Here is a 12,332-nt window from a genome sequence, read left to right as displayed (position 1 = left end):
ATTTACAATGTGGTTATTGTTGCATGATATTTATTTATTTAGATATTGAAAGTAATGACTTTTTTTTACCATGTAGAATAGTCCTAGTCTCTAGAATATAATCCATCAACTTGATTTCACTTTTAAGATAATTAAATCACTCTTGTGTTGATATGAACTAAAGATCAAACTATATAAGACTTACTTTGCTTAAATCACAAGTTATTGGCTCAACTACCTTTGAGAGAATTGGATGTCTAAGTAATCTTACTAGGTGAGGAAAATTCCTCATAACTGTCTTCTGGACTTCTTTGTATTTCATGTATTCTGTGATGGCATTCAAGAAGTTTAAAATAGTGGTATTCAGATTGAGGAGCATTTATTTCTAATGCTATGTCTGCTAGGCAACAGAACTGTCACTGCCTTTATCCAATCCCCCACTATCACTTAACCTAGTTGATTGTAGTGGCCTCATAATACACATCCCAGTTCTTTAAGTGTTCTTACTTGATTTTTTTTTTCTGTTCTAGCATATATATCTAATAGTCTTTTATATTGATATACTAACTTCCTTTATGCACAATTCTGATTCTGTTACTTCCTTGTTAAAAAATCTTCAGTAGCTGCACATTGTCTGTACAGGGGTGGGAAAAGTAGGTTTATAGTTGTTCATATGGGAAAAAATGCAGGCTAATTAAATAATAATACAATAATAAACTGTCTCATATATTCACAATTGTAAACCTACCTTTCACATCCCCTGTATATTCCACTACTTAACCTTCAAATCATTGCCAAGTTCCAGTGTACCTTACTCAGTTTTGTATGCCAATGTTCTCTTTCATGAAGTACATATGATAATTCCTGCATGCCTCAGACCTATCTGGCTAACTACTAAGGATCTTCTTCCTAGACGTCAACCCTGATCTCTTAAGCTTATTTATCACTTAAGCTCTGAGGGATAAACTGGAGTATCTGAGATATGCCTACCAAGGTGTAGTCTCCTTCTCATTCTCCTCCATCATTGAAAATACTTAGCATTAACTCTTGATTAATTGGTAGGAATATGATGTGTGCCATATGATAAGAACATGGGACTTAGAGAGAGGGGTTTGCCACTGACTTCTTGTCTGCCATGGGCTGGCTATTCTGTCTCTTTGGGAGAGTGGCACTTAGTCCTGGCAAGATGACCTCAGTGTGTAGGGGTGAATTTCTTTAATTTTCTTCTTAAGCTTTCAGCCTACTAAATTAGGTCATCCTCACTGAACCCTTTTGTATTGGGCTCTGAATACTATCCACTTAGTTTTGGTTCTGTATTTAAATCACCTTGTTAGGGCTCCAAGTGCAAATCTAAACTCCATTCCAGCCTCTTCTCCTGAGCATCATCACATACATAGTTTATTTATTTACCATTGGGCTTCAAATTGTTCTATCCATTCTCTTGCATGTGATTGCTAGCCTGGAATATACTTAAGTTTACCATACTCTAGATTTGGCATCTAGATCTGGGTCTGGCCATTGGACCAAATCTAGCCCCCAACCCTGTTTTTTCAAAAATAAAGCCATGCCCACTCATTTATATAGCTGTATGACAATGTCAAAGTTGAGTAATTACAACACAAACCATATGGCCTGCAAAACCTTAAATAATTACTATCTGATCCTTTTTATGGAATGTTTGCTGACCCCTTATCTAAAACCAAATCGTTTCCCTAGTCTTGATTTTGCTTATTCTTTGATAATTTCTCATTTCTATCCTGTCAACCAGTACATACCAAGAAGGCCAGTTAATAGAGACTAAGATAGGTTCCAGCCCATTCACACTATGTGGTTTTAAAATATATATTCTTATTGATTTCAGAGAGTAAGGGAGAGGGAGAGAGAAACATCAATGATGATAGAGAATCATTAATTGGCTGCCTCGTGCACACCACACATTGGGGATCAAGCCTGCAACCCAGGTATATTCCTTGACCAGGAATCAAACCGTGACCTCCTGGTTCATAGGTCAAAACTCAACTACTGAGCCACACTTGCCAGACCAAACTATGTATTTTAACTTGAATTTCCCTGCTTCTTCCTTGTCACCTTTCTAGGATGGCCTTTCCCTGTGGTTCGTAGTGAAAGAAATGACATAATCAAAGTTTATTACAGTAGCCTTATGTTTTTAAAAGTAATATAAGATTCTAATATGAAAGTCTTTCAACATTGACAATATCTTTCAACATGACCTTATAATATATTTAAGATTAGATTTTTAAGTTCTTCAGTGTTTCTAACATCAGGTCTTCTGAACTCCAGAGCTTCCAACATCCCCAATTGCCAGATATTCTAAATATTATAACATCCATATCTTTTCACTCTTTTGCCTGTAACATCTCCAATGCCAGTGTTTTCTAATTTTTTCAATATTAGGATCATTAAAAATCTAGGTCTTCTAAAATCTCCAACAATAAACCTGTAAGTTAATAGGTCTTATCTTTCAGAGTTCTGAATTATAACTTCCACTTTTACTATATTTCCAATTCTCTGTTACCTCCTATATACCAATCTTTTAGAGCTCATATTTCACTGTATCCTAGTGCAGAACTTACATTATTCATTTCCTACAACTTTTAATGTCTCCTAAATTCTGATTTTATAATGTCTTATAAAATTACCAGACTCTCCAATGCCCAAGTTTTTCAACATCTTCAAGAACCTGCTTCATCATTCAGGTGTTCAAATATCCCCAAAATCTAAGTAACTATGTCTTTTAACATCCTGATATATTAAAATCTAGGTCTGTTAATATCCAGGACTTTCAATATCTTTGACTTACAACATCATTAAAATTAGATCTTCTAAATTCTATGTTTTTAATATGAGTACACCAATATTCAGATTTTCCAATATCCAGGGTTTCTGATTTTAGAATTGTAACTGTCTAGATCTTCTATTGCCAGTACCTTCCAATGTTTAGGGATTTGCAATGTCTTTAGTGCTCAGGGCTTCTAATATCCATGAGTTCCAACATTCAGGGCCCCCAATGTCTCCAAAATTCCAGAATAATAAAATATCCTCAAAACCAAAGGCTTCCAATGTCTCCAACACCCTGTGCTTCAAATGTCTCCAATGTCCAGGGTTTCCAATGGCGCCAGTGTCAAGGTCTTCCAACAACTCCAGGTCTTCCAGTAACTCCAGGTCTTCCAGTAACTCCAGGTCTTCCAACAACATCAAGGTCTTCCAGCTAATCCCAGTCTTCCAGAGAATCCACGTCTTCCAGACAATCCACGTCTTCCAGATAAACCACGTCTTCCAGACAATCCACACCTTCCAGTTAATCCAGTCTTCCAGCAATTACAGGTCTTCCACAAAATCCATATCTTCCAGGAAAACCCACGTCTTCCAGAAAAATCAGTGTCTTCCAATGATTTCAAGGTCTTCCACACAATCCACATCTTCCAGAAAAATCTAGGTCTTCTAACCAATATATGACTTCCACCAAATCAAAGTCTTCCAATAAAACTACGTCTTCCAGAAAATTCATGTCTTCCACTTACTCTTGATCTTCCACAAAGATCTACGTCTTCCAGTAACCTCCAGGTCTTCCAGCTAACCTACATCTTCCAAATAGTCAAGATCTTCCGGACAATTCGGGTCGTCCTGAAAATCCATGTCTTCCAGAAAAGCCATGGCTTCCAGGAAATCAATATCTTCCAATCAGTTCCAGGTCTTCCAGGCTATCCACGTCTTCCATCAAATCCATGGCTTCCAAGAAAATCCATGGCTTCCAGCAAACCCTGGTCTTCCAACAAAGCTGCATCTTCCATCAAATTTATAGCTTCCAGCATACCCACGTCTTCCAACAGTGACGTCTTCCAACAAAGTGACGTCTTCCAGAAAATTCATGTCTTCCGGAATTTCATGTCTTCCTACACCTCCAGGTCTTCCGGCATCTCCAGGGCTTCCAGCATTTCCACGTCTGCCAGCATCACCATGTCTGCCAGCATCTCCACGTCTGCCAGCATCTCCACGTCTGCCAGCAACTCCATGTCTTCCAGTATTACCATGTCTTCCGAAAACTACCCAGTTTTCCAACAATGGGCTCAAAATCCACGTCTTCTGTCTCCAGTGTACCGGTCTGCTAACATTCAGGTCTTCCGGTGTCTCCGATATCCAGGTATTCCAACATGTTCCATAGTTCAGGTCTTCCAACCTTTCCCCAGGTCCAGACTTTTTCTAAATTAGTCTTCCCAAGTCTATGTTCAGATCATTCCACAGACAAGTCAATATTCCTAATTCTAGTAGAATTAGCTTCAAAAATAGTGGTTTTTGCTATTAGGAAATGTGTATTTATTCTTTACAGCTTTTGAATATGTTCACAAAATACCTTCTATAGAATAAACACACATATGGGATTGCTGTGATAAATTTTTCTACTTTACTAATGATTATAATTTTTGTATAGTCAACTATGTTTAGGTACAGGTGAATTCTCATTTTAATGAAAAATACTATTGAGAGACTGTTTATTATTTTAACTAAAGTTAACATACAGTGTATTTATCCATTTTTATAACATCAATTTTTGTTTGGCCTTATGTGACTAATAATAATAATAATAATAATAACAACAACAACAACAACAACACTTATGTAACATTTACTATATCCAGGCACTGTTCTAAGATCTTTATATACATCAACTTATTTAATTTTCCCAAGAACCTATTGAGGTAGGTACTGTCCCTGTTTTACAGATGAGGATACTGGCACACAAAGGTGAAGTAACTTGTTCAAACTACACAACTTATAAATTATTGAGCTAGAATTTGAACCCAACTAGCCTACTTTCAAGTCCATGATTTTAACCACCATATTAGAATATCTGATATTCTAATCAAGATGATAATTATAAGATTCAAAGCTTAATTGCTCTAATTTTATATGTAGACTATTATAAAACCTTATATACAAACAGTCTTACTGTATCTTGTCACTATCAGAACCTATGTGTTTGTATTCATAGATATTATTCCTTAACTAGCTGCCATCAATCCCTTGCTCATGTATATGGGACTATGCACAAACACTTCTTCATGCCATTTTCAAGTATTTGGGTAGAAATACTATGAGAGCACTGAGTTCAAGTACCCTTTGATTTAGAATCATATTCATAACTCCATGCTTTGAGTACTGATGTATGAAATGTAACTCTCTCTTCTACCTTAATTCCTTATCTCTGACCATTCTCCAATTTGCTACCTTACTATCTAGACCATTTACCATTAGTTTGTTTCTGACCTCCAGAATCCACCAGCTTCAAATATCACTGACCTCTTGGATTCCTATTACTAACTTGTGACTGACTAATGGTGACTACAACTCCTTAACGCCCAGCATGCTGATCTAGAGAACTAACTACTTGGTTTTCTAAGCCTCAGCTCCTATACCTTCTGATTGGCATTATAAGCATTAAAGCCACATAATGGAATTTTGATTAAGCGAGAAATTTCTAAAGATTTAGAATTATCTACATGATAATACAAATTAATAATAAAAATAAAATACCTTACAAATGTCTAATGATTTAGTGTACAAAGTGTTGTCACTTCATTCATTCATTCACACATTCATCAATTTGTTCAACAAATATTTATTATCAACTGTGTACTATGGCATATTTTGATGAAACATAAAATCATCTGGGGGACAGGCAATGTTCAAATATTTGAACAAAATTTTTTTAAGTTTCCTAAGGTCATGAAGGAAAAGTAATATAGGGTGCTGTGAGAGTCTGGAAAGTTAACGAAAATATTCCTGAGAAAGTAATTTTTATGGTGACCAAAGGATCTATATTCTCATTTGATTATCACAATAACCTTGTGACTTAGATAAGATGTATGTTTTTATGTCAGCTTTTACCTAATCAGAGGTTAAGAAGCAAATACTAAATATGGGCATGGAATCCATGCATTTTGACTTTTCCCCCTATTATTCCATGCTGCCATAATATATAAGTGCAGTTTTGACAATAGATATCAAGAGACATAAAAATGTTTTATACTTTTTGACTTAGTATTTTCATTTCAATGAATCTACTCAAGGGAAATATCTGAAATGTGGATAGCTCATTCACAGAGATATTCCTCACATAGTTATCTGGTATAGTTAAAAACAGAATAACCTACAGGTCTAATTTTAAGAGCATAATTAAGTAAATGTGCTATTTTCATATGATGGATATCATTCCATTAAAAATTTATGGTCTATTTAAATTATATATTACTAGAGGCTCAGTGCACGAATTTGTACACCAGTGGGGTCCCTTGGCTTGGCCTGCTGGATAGTACCGAAACCGGCTCTCCAACACTCTCTGAGGAGTCCTAGATTGGGAGAGGGTGCAGGCCAGGCCAAGGGATCCCACAGGTGCATGATCGGGGCTAGGGAGGGGTGCAGGAGTTTGGTCAGCCAGGGAGGGACTGTGGGAGGGCTTTAGGGTATGTCTGGCTTATCTCCTTCATTCCCAGTCAGCCAGATCCCAGCAGTAAGCTAACCTATTGTTTGGAACATTTGTCCCCTGGTGGTCAGTGCACATCACAGTGAGCAGTTGAGCAGCCTTAGCATATTATGCTTTGATTGGTTGAATGGTCTACCAGGCAACTGGTAGCATATTAGACTTTTATTATATAGGATTAAGTTAAAATCGGCATACAGGATTATATACCGTATGATTGTAATTATTTTAAATTAAAGGTCCAGAGCACAAAATTCTTGCACTTGGGGCAGGGGAGGGGTCCCTCAACCTGGCTGGTGCCCTCTTTCAGTCCGGAAGCCTTTGGGAGAAGTCCAGCTGCTGGTTTAGGCCTGCTCCCTTTAGCACTGCCATGGAAGTAGGAGAGATTCCCACCACTACTGCTGGGCTCACCAGCCATGAGCCCAGCTTCTGACTGAGCAATGTTCCCCCTGTGGGAGCACACTGACCACCAGGGGACAGCTCCTGTGTTGAGCATCTGTCCCCTGGTGGTCAATGCACATCATAGTGATCGGTTGTTCTGCTGTTCAGTTAATTTGCTTATTAGCCTTTTATTATATAGGATATATAATCAGACAAATGACTAGCAAAAAACCCATTATAGATTTGAACTAATTATCACTAGGTGGATAAGATAATGTGTGATTTTCATTTATCTTTTTATGTTCTTTTTTCTTCCAAACTTCTTACAATGTGAAAGTGTTTTATATTTCTGAAAAAAATTTTAAATGATTGTGCATTGTGCATAAAATCACTATTTATTCACCTTTTGTTGCACATATAATCAAGTTTTACTGTTGAAAATACTTTAAAGTATAAGTAAGCACAGTGAAAAACTTAAAGTCTAAAATAAGCTCAATATTCAGAGATAATGCTATAACATTTTTGGTGTATGTTCTTCCATACTATTTCACAGGTATGTTTGCTTTATGTTATAAAATGGTATTCTTTTAACCTGTTTTTTCCACTTAATAAATTGTACATATCTTTTTATGTCAGTAACTGTGCATCTATATTATAATTTTAATATATTGCTTATTTACTTAAGTTATTTTTTTATTATAAAAACTGCTGTGATGAGGATATATGTTGTGCAAGTTGTGCAGAGTACAAACTGCTTCATCCTAGATGGTGGCTCTGTACTTTATTATGTGTGAATTTATTCAGATATTACTTAGAATAAAGTCTTAAAAGCAGAGTTGCTGATCTAAAGGATATGTTCAACATAAAACTTATCAGAGCATAAAAATTATAAGTAACCAAGATGTCCAACAATTGGGGTGGATAAATAAAATGATATTGTAAATATATGATGGAATACTATACAACCATTTAAGTTTATACCACAGAAGAATATTTCCTGAAATGGGAATATGTTCACAAGATTTCATCAGTGAGAGAAAAAAGTCACAGGAATGTAAATATATCTATCTATATCTATATCTATATCTATATCTATATCTATCTATCTATCTATCTATCTATCTATCTATCTATATATATGTTATTAAATTTTTTTAGAAAGCCCTCACCATTTTGGCTCAGTGGTAAGAGCACTGGTTCTGTGAATTGAAGGGTCTTGGTTTCAATTCAGTCAAAGGTGGGTAGCATGTTTGGAGGCGGGAACCCCAGCCCCAGTCAGGGCACATGTGGGAGACAACCAATGTCTCTCACATCAATGTTTCTCTCTCTGTGTCTCTCTCCCTCCCTTCTATTCTCTCTAAAAAATAAATAGAAAAAATATCCTCGGGTGAGGATTAACAAAAAAACAGAACAAACAAAAAAACTGTAGAAAGAAAACTATAAAATGTCCTCAGAAAAATAACCAGAAGAATATACATTAAAATGTTCATAGTAAATGTCCCAAAAGGAAAATGTACAATGGAATATTATACAGCTAAACAGCAATAATATGAATGGATTTTACTTCTGTAATGTTAAATTAAAAGATCAAGTACCAGAAGACTATGTATAACTGGATATCATTTATATCTTATTTAAAAACAAGTAAAACTAATAACTATAGAGTGCCCCAAAAATGTATACACATACTTTGAATAATAATAAAGGCAATGTTTATTAAAATGCATTTAATTTTCAAAATTTAGCTATCAGCTGTTATAGTGTGTATATACTTTTGGGGATGTGCTCTATATTATTTAGGCATACATATATATTTGGGATTAAAATATATTATTTAAAAAGCCAAGGAATATCAATAAAAAGTCATGATAGTAGTCCTTGGAGTTGAGGAAATGGGGCCACAATAGGAGAGAATCATAGAAGTGGATTGAAGTTATTGTCAGTATTCTAGTGCTCAGGTTCAATGGGTGAGTGGGTGAGTGTTCATTATGTAATTAAAAGAATATTATTGACTTTAATAATTATATGATTATAATTAAAATTAAACAAAGGACAAGTTAATGCATAAAAATTAGAAGAGGGCCACGCATGGATCACTGAGATAATGTCTGTGATTTATGATAGTATGCATGAATTATTTATAATACACTTTTATGCACTTGGAATTTTATATTTTCTTAAGCAAGTATTTCTAGGGGTTTGGAATACATGTACTTTTTATTCTCTTGTGGCTTTTTATTCTCTAAAATTTTAAATGGAATATACAATATTATACTAATTGAAAAACAAGCTGAAATTTACATAAAATAAGAACTCATACATGTAAAAAAATACATAACTGAAAAGAAAGTGTTGAAATGCTAATAATTGTCTCTGTGTAGTGAAATTTCATATAGCTTATTTATGTTTCTTTAGAATTTCTTTTTTTTTAATCCAAGTCTTATAGAGTGAGATTGTGTTATTTTTTTTCTGTTACTAAATTCACATATGAATCTCAGAAGGTTAAAAGGGTAGTAGTATGTAGAGAAACAAATAAAAATATTCTTCTTCCAGGCATGATGATTTACTTGCTCTGAATCTTACAAGAACATTTTTTGTTTATATGCATGTGTTCTCAACTACCTAATAAAAGAGTAACATGCCCACCAGCCAATCAGGAGTGAGTAAGTGAGTATGCAAATCAAACCAACAAATATGGCAGGTTAATTTGCATATTCAGGCACCTAGTAGCTGGGGACAGGGCAGAATGCTTGCATCATTGCCATGGCGACAATGCAGGTGTTCCACACCACCCCAGGGCAGCGTGGGAAGGCAGAAAGGCAGCTCTCGGCTGGAGCAAAGGTGGTGCTTCAGCCAGGGGAAGGAAGGCCCATTCTTGCACAAATCTTCAAAATCGGGTCTCTAGTGTGTTTTTTAATATGAATCATGCTATACCTACACTAGGTTCTCTAATACTGTTTCGTTCAATCTTGTTTTGTTAAAATTGATGAGAAAAATCAATTCCTGGACAGGGTACGTTCTCTCCATGTCTGTGTGGATTTTCTTCAGGGACTATGGTGTCTTCCCACATTCTCAAATGTTCATATGACATGAAGTGGTATGTTTATATTGTCCCAGTCTCAGTGAGTGTAGATGTGTGTGAGAGGCCCTGCCATGGAAGGGCATCCTGTCCAGGGTGGATCCCATCTTGTGTCCTGAGGAGCAGCTCCAGTCACCCATGATCTGAACTGGAATAAGAAGGTTGGAAAATCATTTTGTTACTTGTTTTTATTCATTTTTCTTAAATGTATGTATAATGCACATTTATTTCAGTGTTTGATATTAGAAGTGTTTGGATCTTTAGAAGTTTGGAGATGTTTTTATGACTAGAAATATGCCCTAAGAACTTAATTATTGTTTTCTATCAATTAGCTTTTAGTAAAATTGGTTTTATTATATTATACATTGTTTCCCTCAAAGTCACAGTTTCCAAGAACCTATCTATGAAGTTAAGTGAGGACTTAACTACTATTCTACAACTTACTGTCCTTCCCCCTTCCCTTTTATGTTCAATAGAAAGCCATTGTATCAGCCAGCAGAAATCCATAGTAGGTTTATTATGTAATTTATTAAATTCTTTCCAAATGATAGATATTTGGATTAATAGTTTTTACTATTATACACAATGCTATACAAATCATTCTTTTACATATATTTTTTGCATGTTTAGAAGTATTTTTATAGGCTAGAACCTTAGAAATATAACTGCCAGATCAAAGGGTTTGAGCTAAATTGCCTTTGTAGCAGGCTTGGATGCTATCATTCTTTTTTATTTTGTCAGCATTTTGGATGAAAAATCCAATCTCATTCCTTTAAGTTATTCCTCCTACCCCCTATTAAAGTTAAGCACCTTTTAATATATTTATTAGCTATTTCTATTTTGTTGGAGATTGCTTGTTCATCTCCTTTGCCTATTTTTCTTTTGAGTCATTTATCTTTTTTTCTTTCTTGATACTAGAGATAGTATCCTTTTGTCTTTTATATATTATAAATGTCTGCCATTTGGCTTTTTACAAGTTTATTTATAATGCTATTTTCCATCAAGATTTAATTATGTAAATAGGCAAACATTTTAATTTTTTATAGTTTCTTGGTTTTGTCCCATTTTAAGGTAGGTTTCTATATCCCAAAGTTATAAAAATATTATTCAATATTTTTTCTAATATTTTACATATTTTATTCTTAGTGCTTTAATCCATATGGAATTGTCATTGTTGTTTTTGTCTGTGTGTATACCAATGGTCAAAAGTAGGAACCTACTTTAATTTTTTCAGAAAACATGGTTTTCCCAACTTATTTATTGTATTGAATGATATTTACACTAATTTGGAATTCTGTTTTCATCATGAATTATATGAGCAGGCTTGTTTATTTTCTGTTCAATTTTTATCTATTACTGAGCTAATATATCACTGCTTTAATTACTGGATTAATTATTTTAACTACTTTAATTAATTTTTTATTAATTAAATATATTTTGAAACCCATTCTTTTTACCCCCCCAAATTTATTTGGCTATTTGTTTACATTTTCTTTTTCCAGAAGAATTATAGAATTAACTCATCAACTCCAATAAAAAGAAAAAAATTCCTGGAAGTGCCTCAGAAATTTTGAGTCACCTATCAAGAACTGGCATCTTTACAACAAAGGGTTTTGCATTTATCTTATATCCAGGCATCATTTTAAACTCTGTTTTTAGTTCTGTGTTTGTTCCCCAGTTAATTATGCTTAATTCCTAGCTATACAATCATGTCAGTTGTAAATAAGGAAAGTTTGTCTTTTCATTTTGAATGTTTGTTTCTAATTTGGTTTTCCTTTTGACACATTGGTAAAGATCTGTGACTTCCAGGAGAATGCTGATTTATATTGATTAATAAAGAAGAGGTCTCTCCTCTGTATTTTACTTTAATAGAAATATCTCATTGTTTTATTCTAAAATATGATTACCACTGTTACTGAATTTTATAATAATGTAACCCCTCTAATGTATGAAATAATTATTATGTGAAATGTTTGCTATATGGAAACCCCCAATACTCTGTAACTTCCAAAATTAATGAACACTCCACTATCTTGATGGAAAAGCTCTGAACCCTTAAAGTGTAAACGCCCTGCTCCCAGCATAAGGCAGACCGTTTGGCCCACACTGATAAGGACACAAGTTGTTTACCACAATCTATATAACCCTGAGATTGTCTTCAGTTGAGGTCTCCTGCCTGATAATAGGAGGACTCCATGTTGCTCTGAGAGACAAGCCCCTGATTGCTCTGCCGTGTGAGCCTGAAACAACTGCAGCCGCCTGTCTGTCTCAGTTTTCATCATCTGTCCTTCAGTATGCATCGCCGGGTGGCCTTTACTGGAGCTGAGGACCCACTAGGAATAGGTAAATAAATCCTATGTGATTGCATACTAATTCTGTCTTGTGTGTCATGTG

General features: G+C 34.8%; 1 protein-coding gene across 2 annotated transcripts; it reads left to right on the top strand.

The window, feature by feature from the left end:
- The first annotated feature begins 2,901 nt into the window (after positions 1-2,901).
- On the top strand, positions 2,902-12,275 carry LOC123652577 (streptococcal hemagglutinin-like). 2 transcript variants are annotated; one of them, XM_045583468.1, is made up of 2 exons: positions 2,902-4,141; positions 5,272-6,298. In XM_045583468.1, exons 1-2 carry the CDS (start codon positions 3,745-3,747, stop codon positions 5,295-5,297), a joined length of 423 nt encoding a protein of 140 aa, XP_045439424.1. In that variant the 5' UTR covers positions 2,902-3,744; the 3' UTR covers positions 5,298-6,298. The 2 variants fall into 2 exon arrangements, with proteins under 2 accessions (XP_045439424.1, XP_045439425.1); XM_045583469.1 differs by lacking the exon at positions 5,272-6,298 and adding an exon at positions 11,441-12,275 and having other exon boundaries at positions 2,904-4,141.
- Positions 12,276-12,332: the final 57 nt, after the last annotated feature.

This window comes from Pipistrellus kuhlii, unplaced genomic scaffold (assembly GCF_014108245.1).
Source record: "Pipistrellus kuhlii isolate mPipKuh1 unplaced genomic scaffold, mPipKuh1.p scaffold_m20_p_19, whole genome shotgun sequence".
NCBI classification, from domain to species: domain Eukaryota; kingdom Metazoa; phylum Chordata; class Mammalia; order Chiroptera; family Vespertilionidae; genus Pipistrellus; species Pipistrellus kuhlii.
Note: the sequence above shows the minus strand (reverse complement) of the source record. Positions and strands in the feature narration are given on the sequence as shown.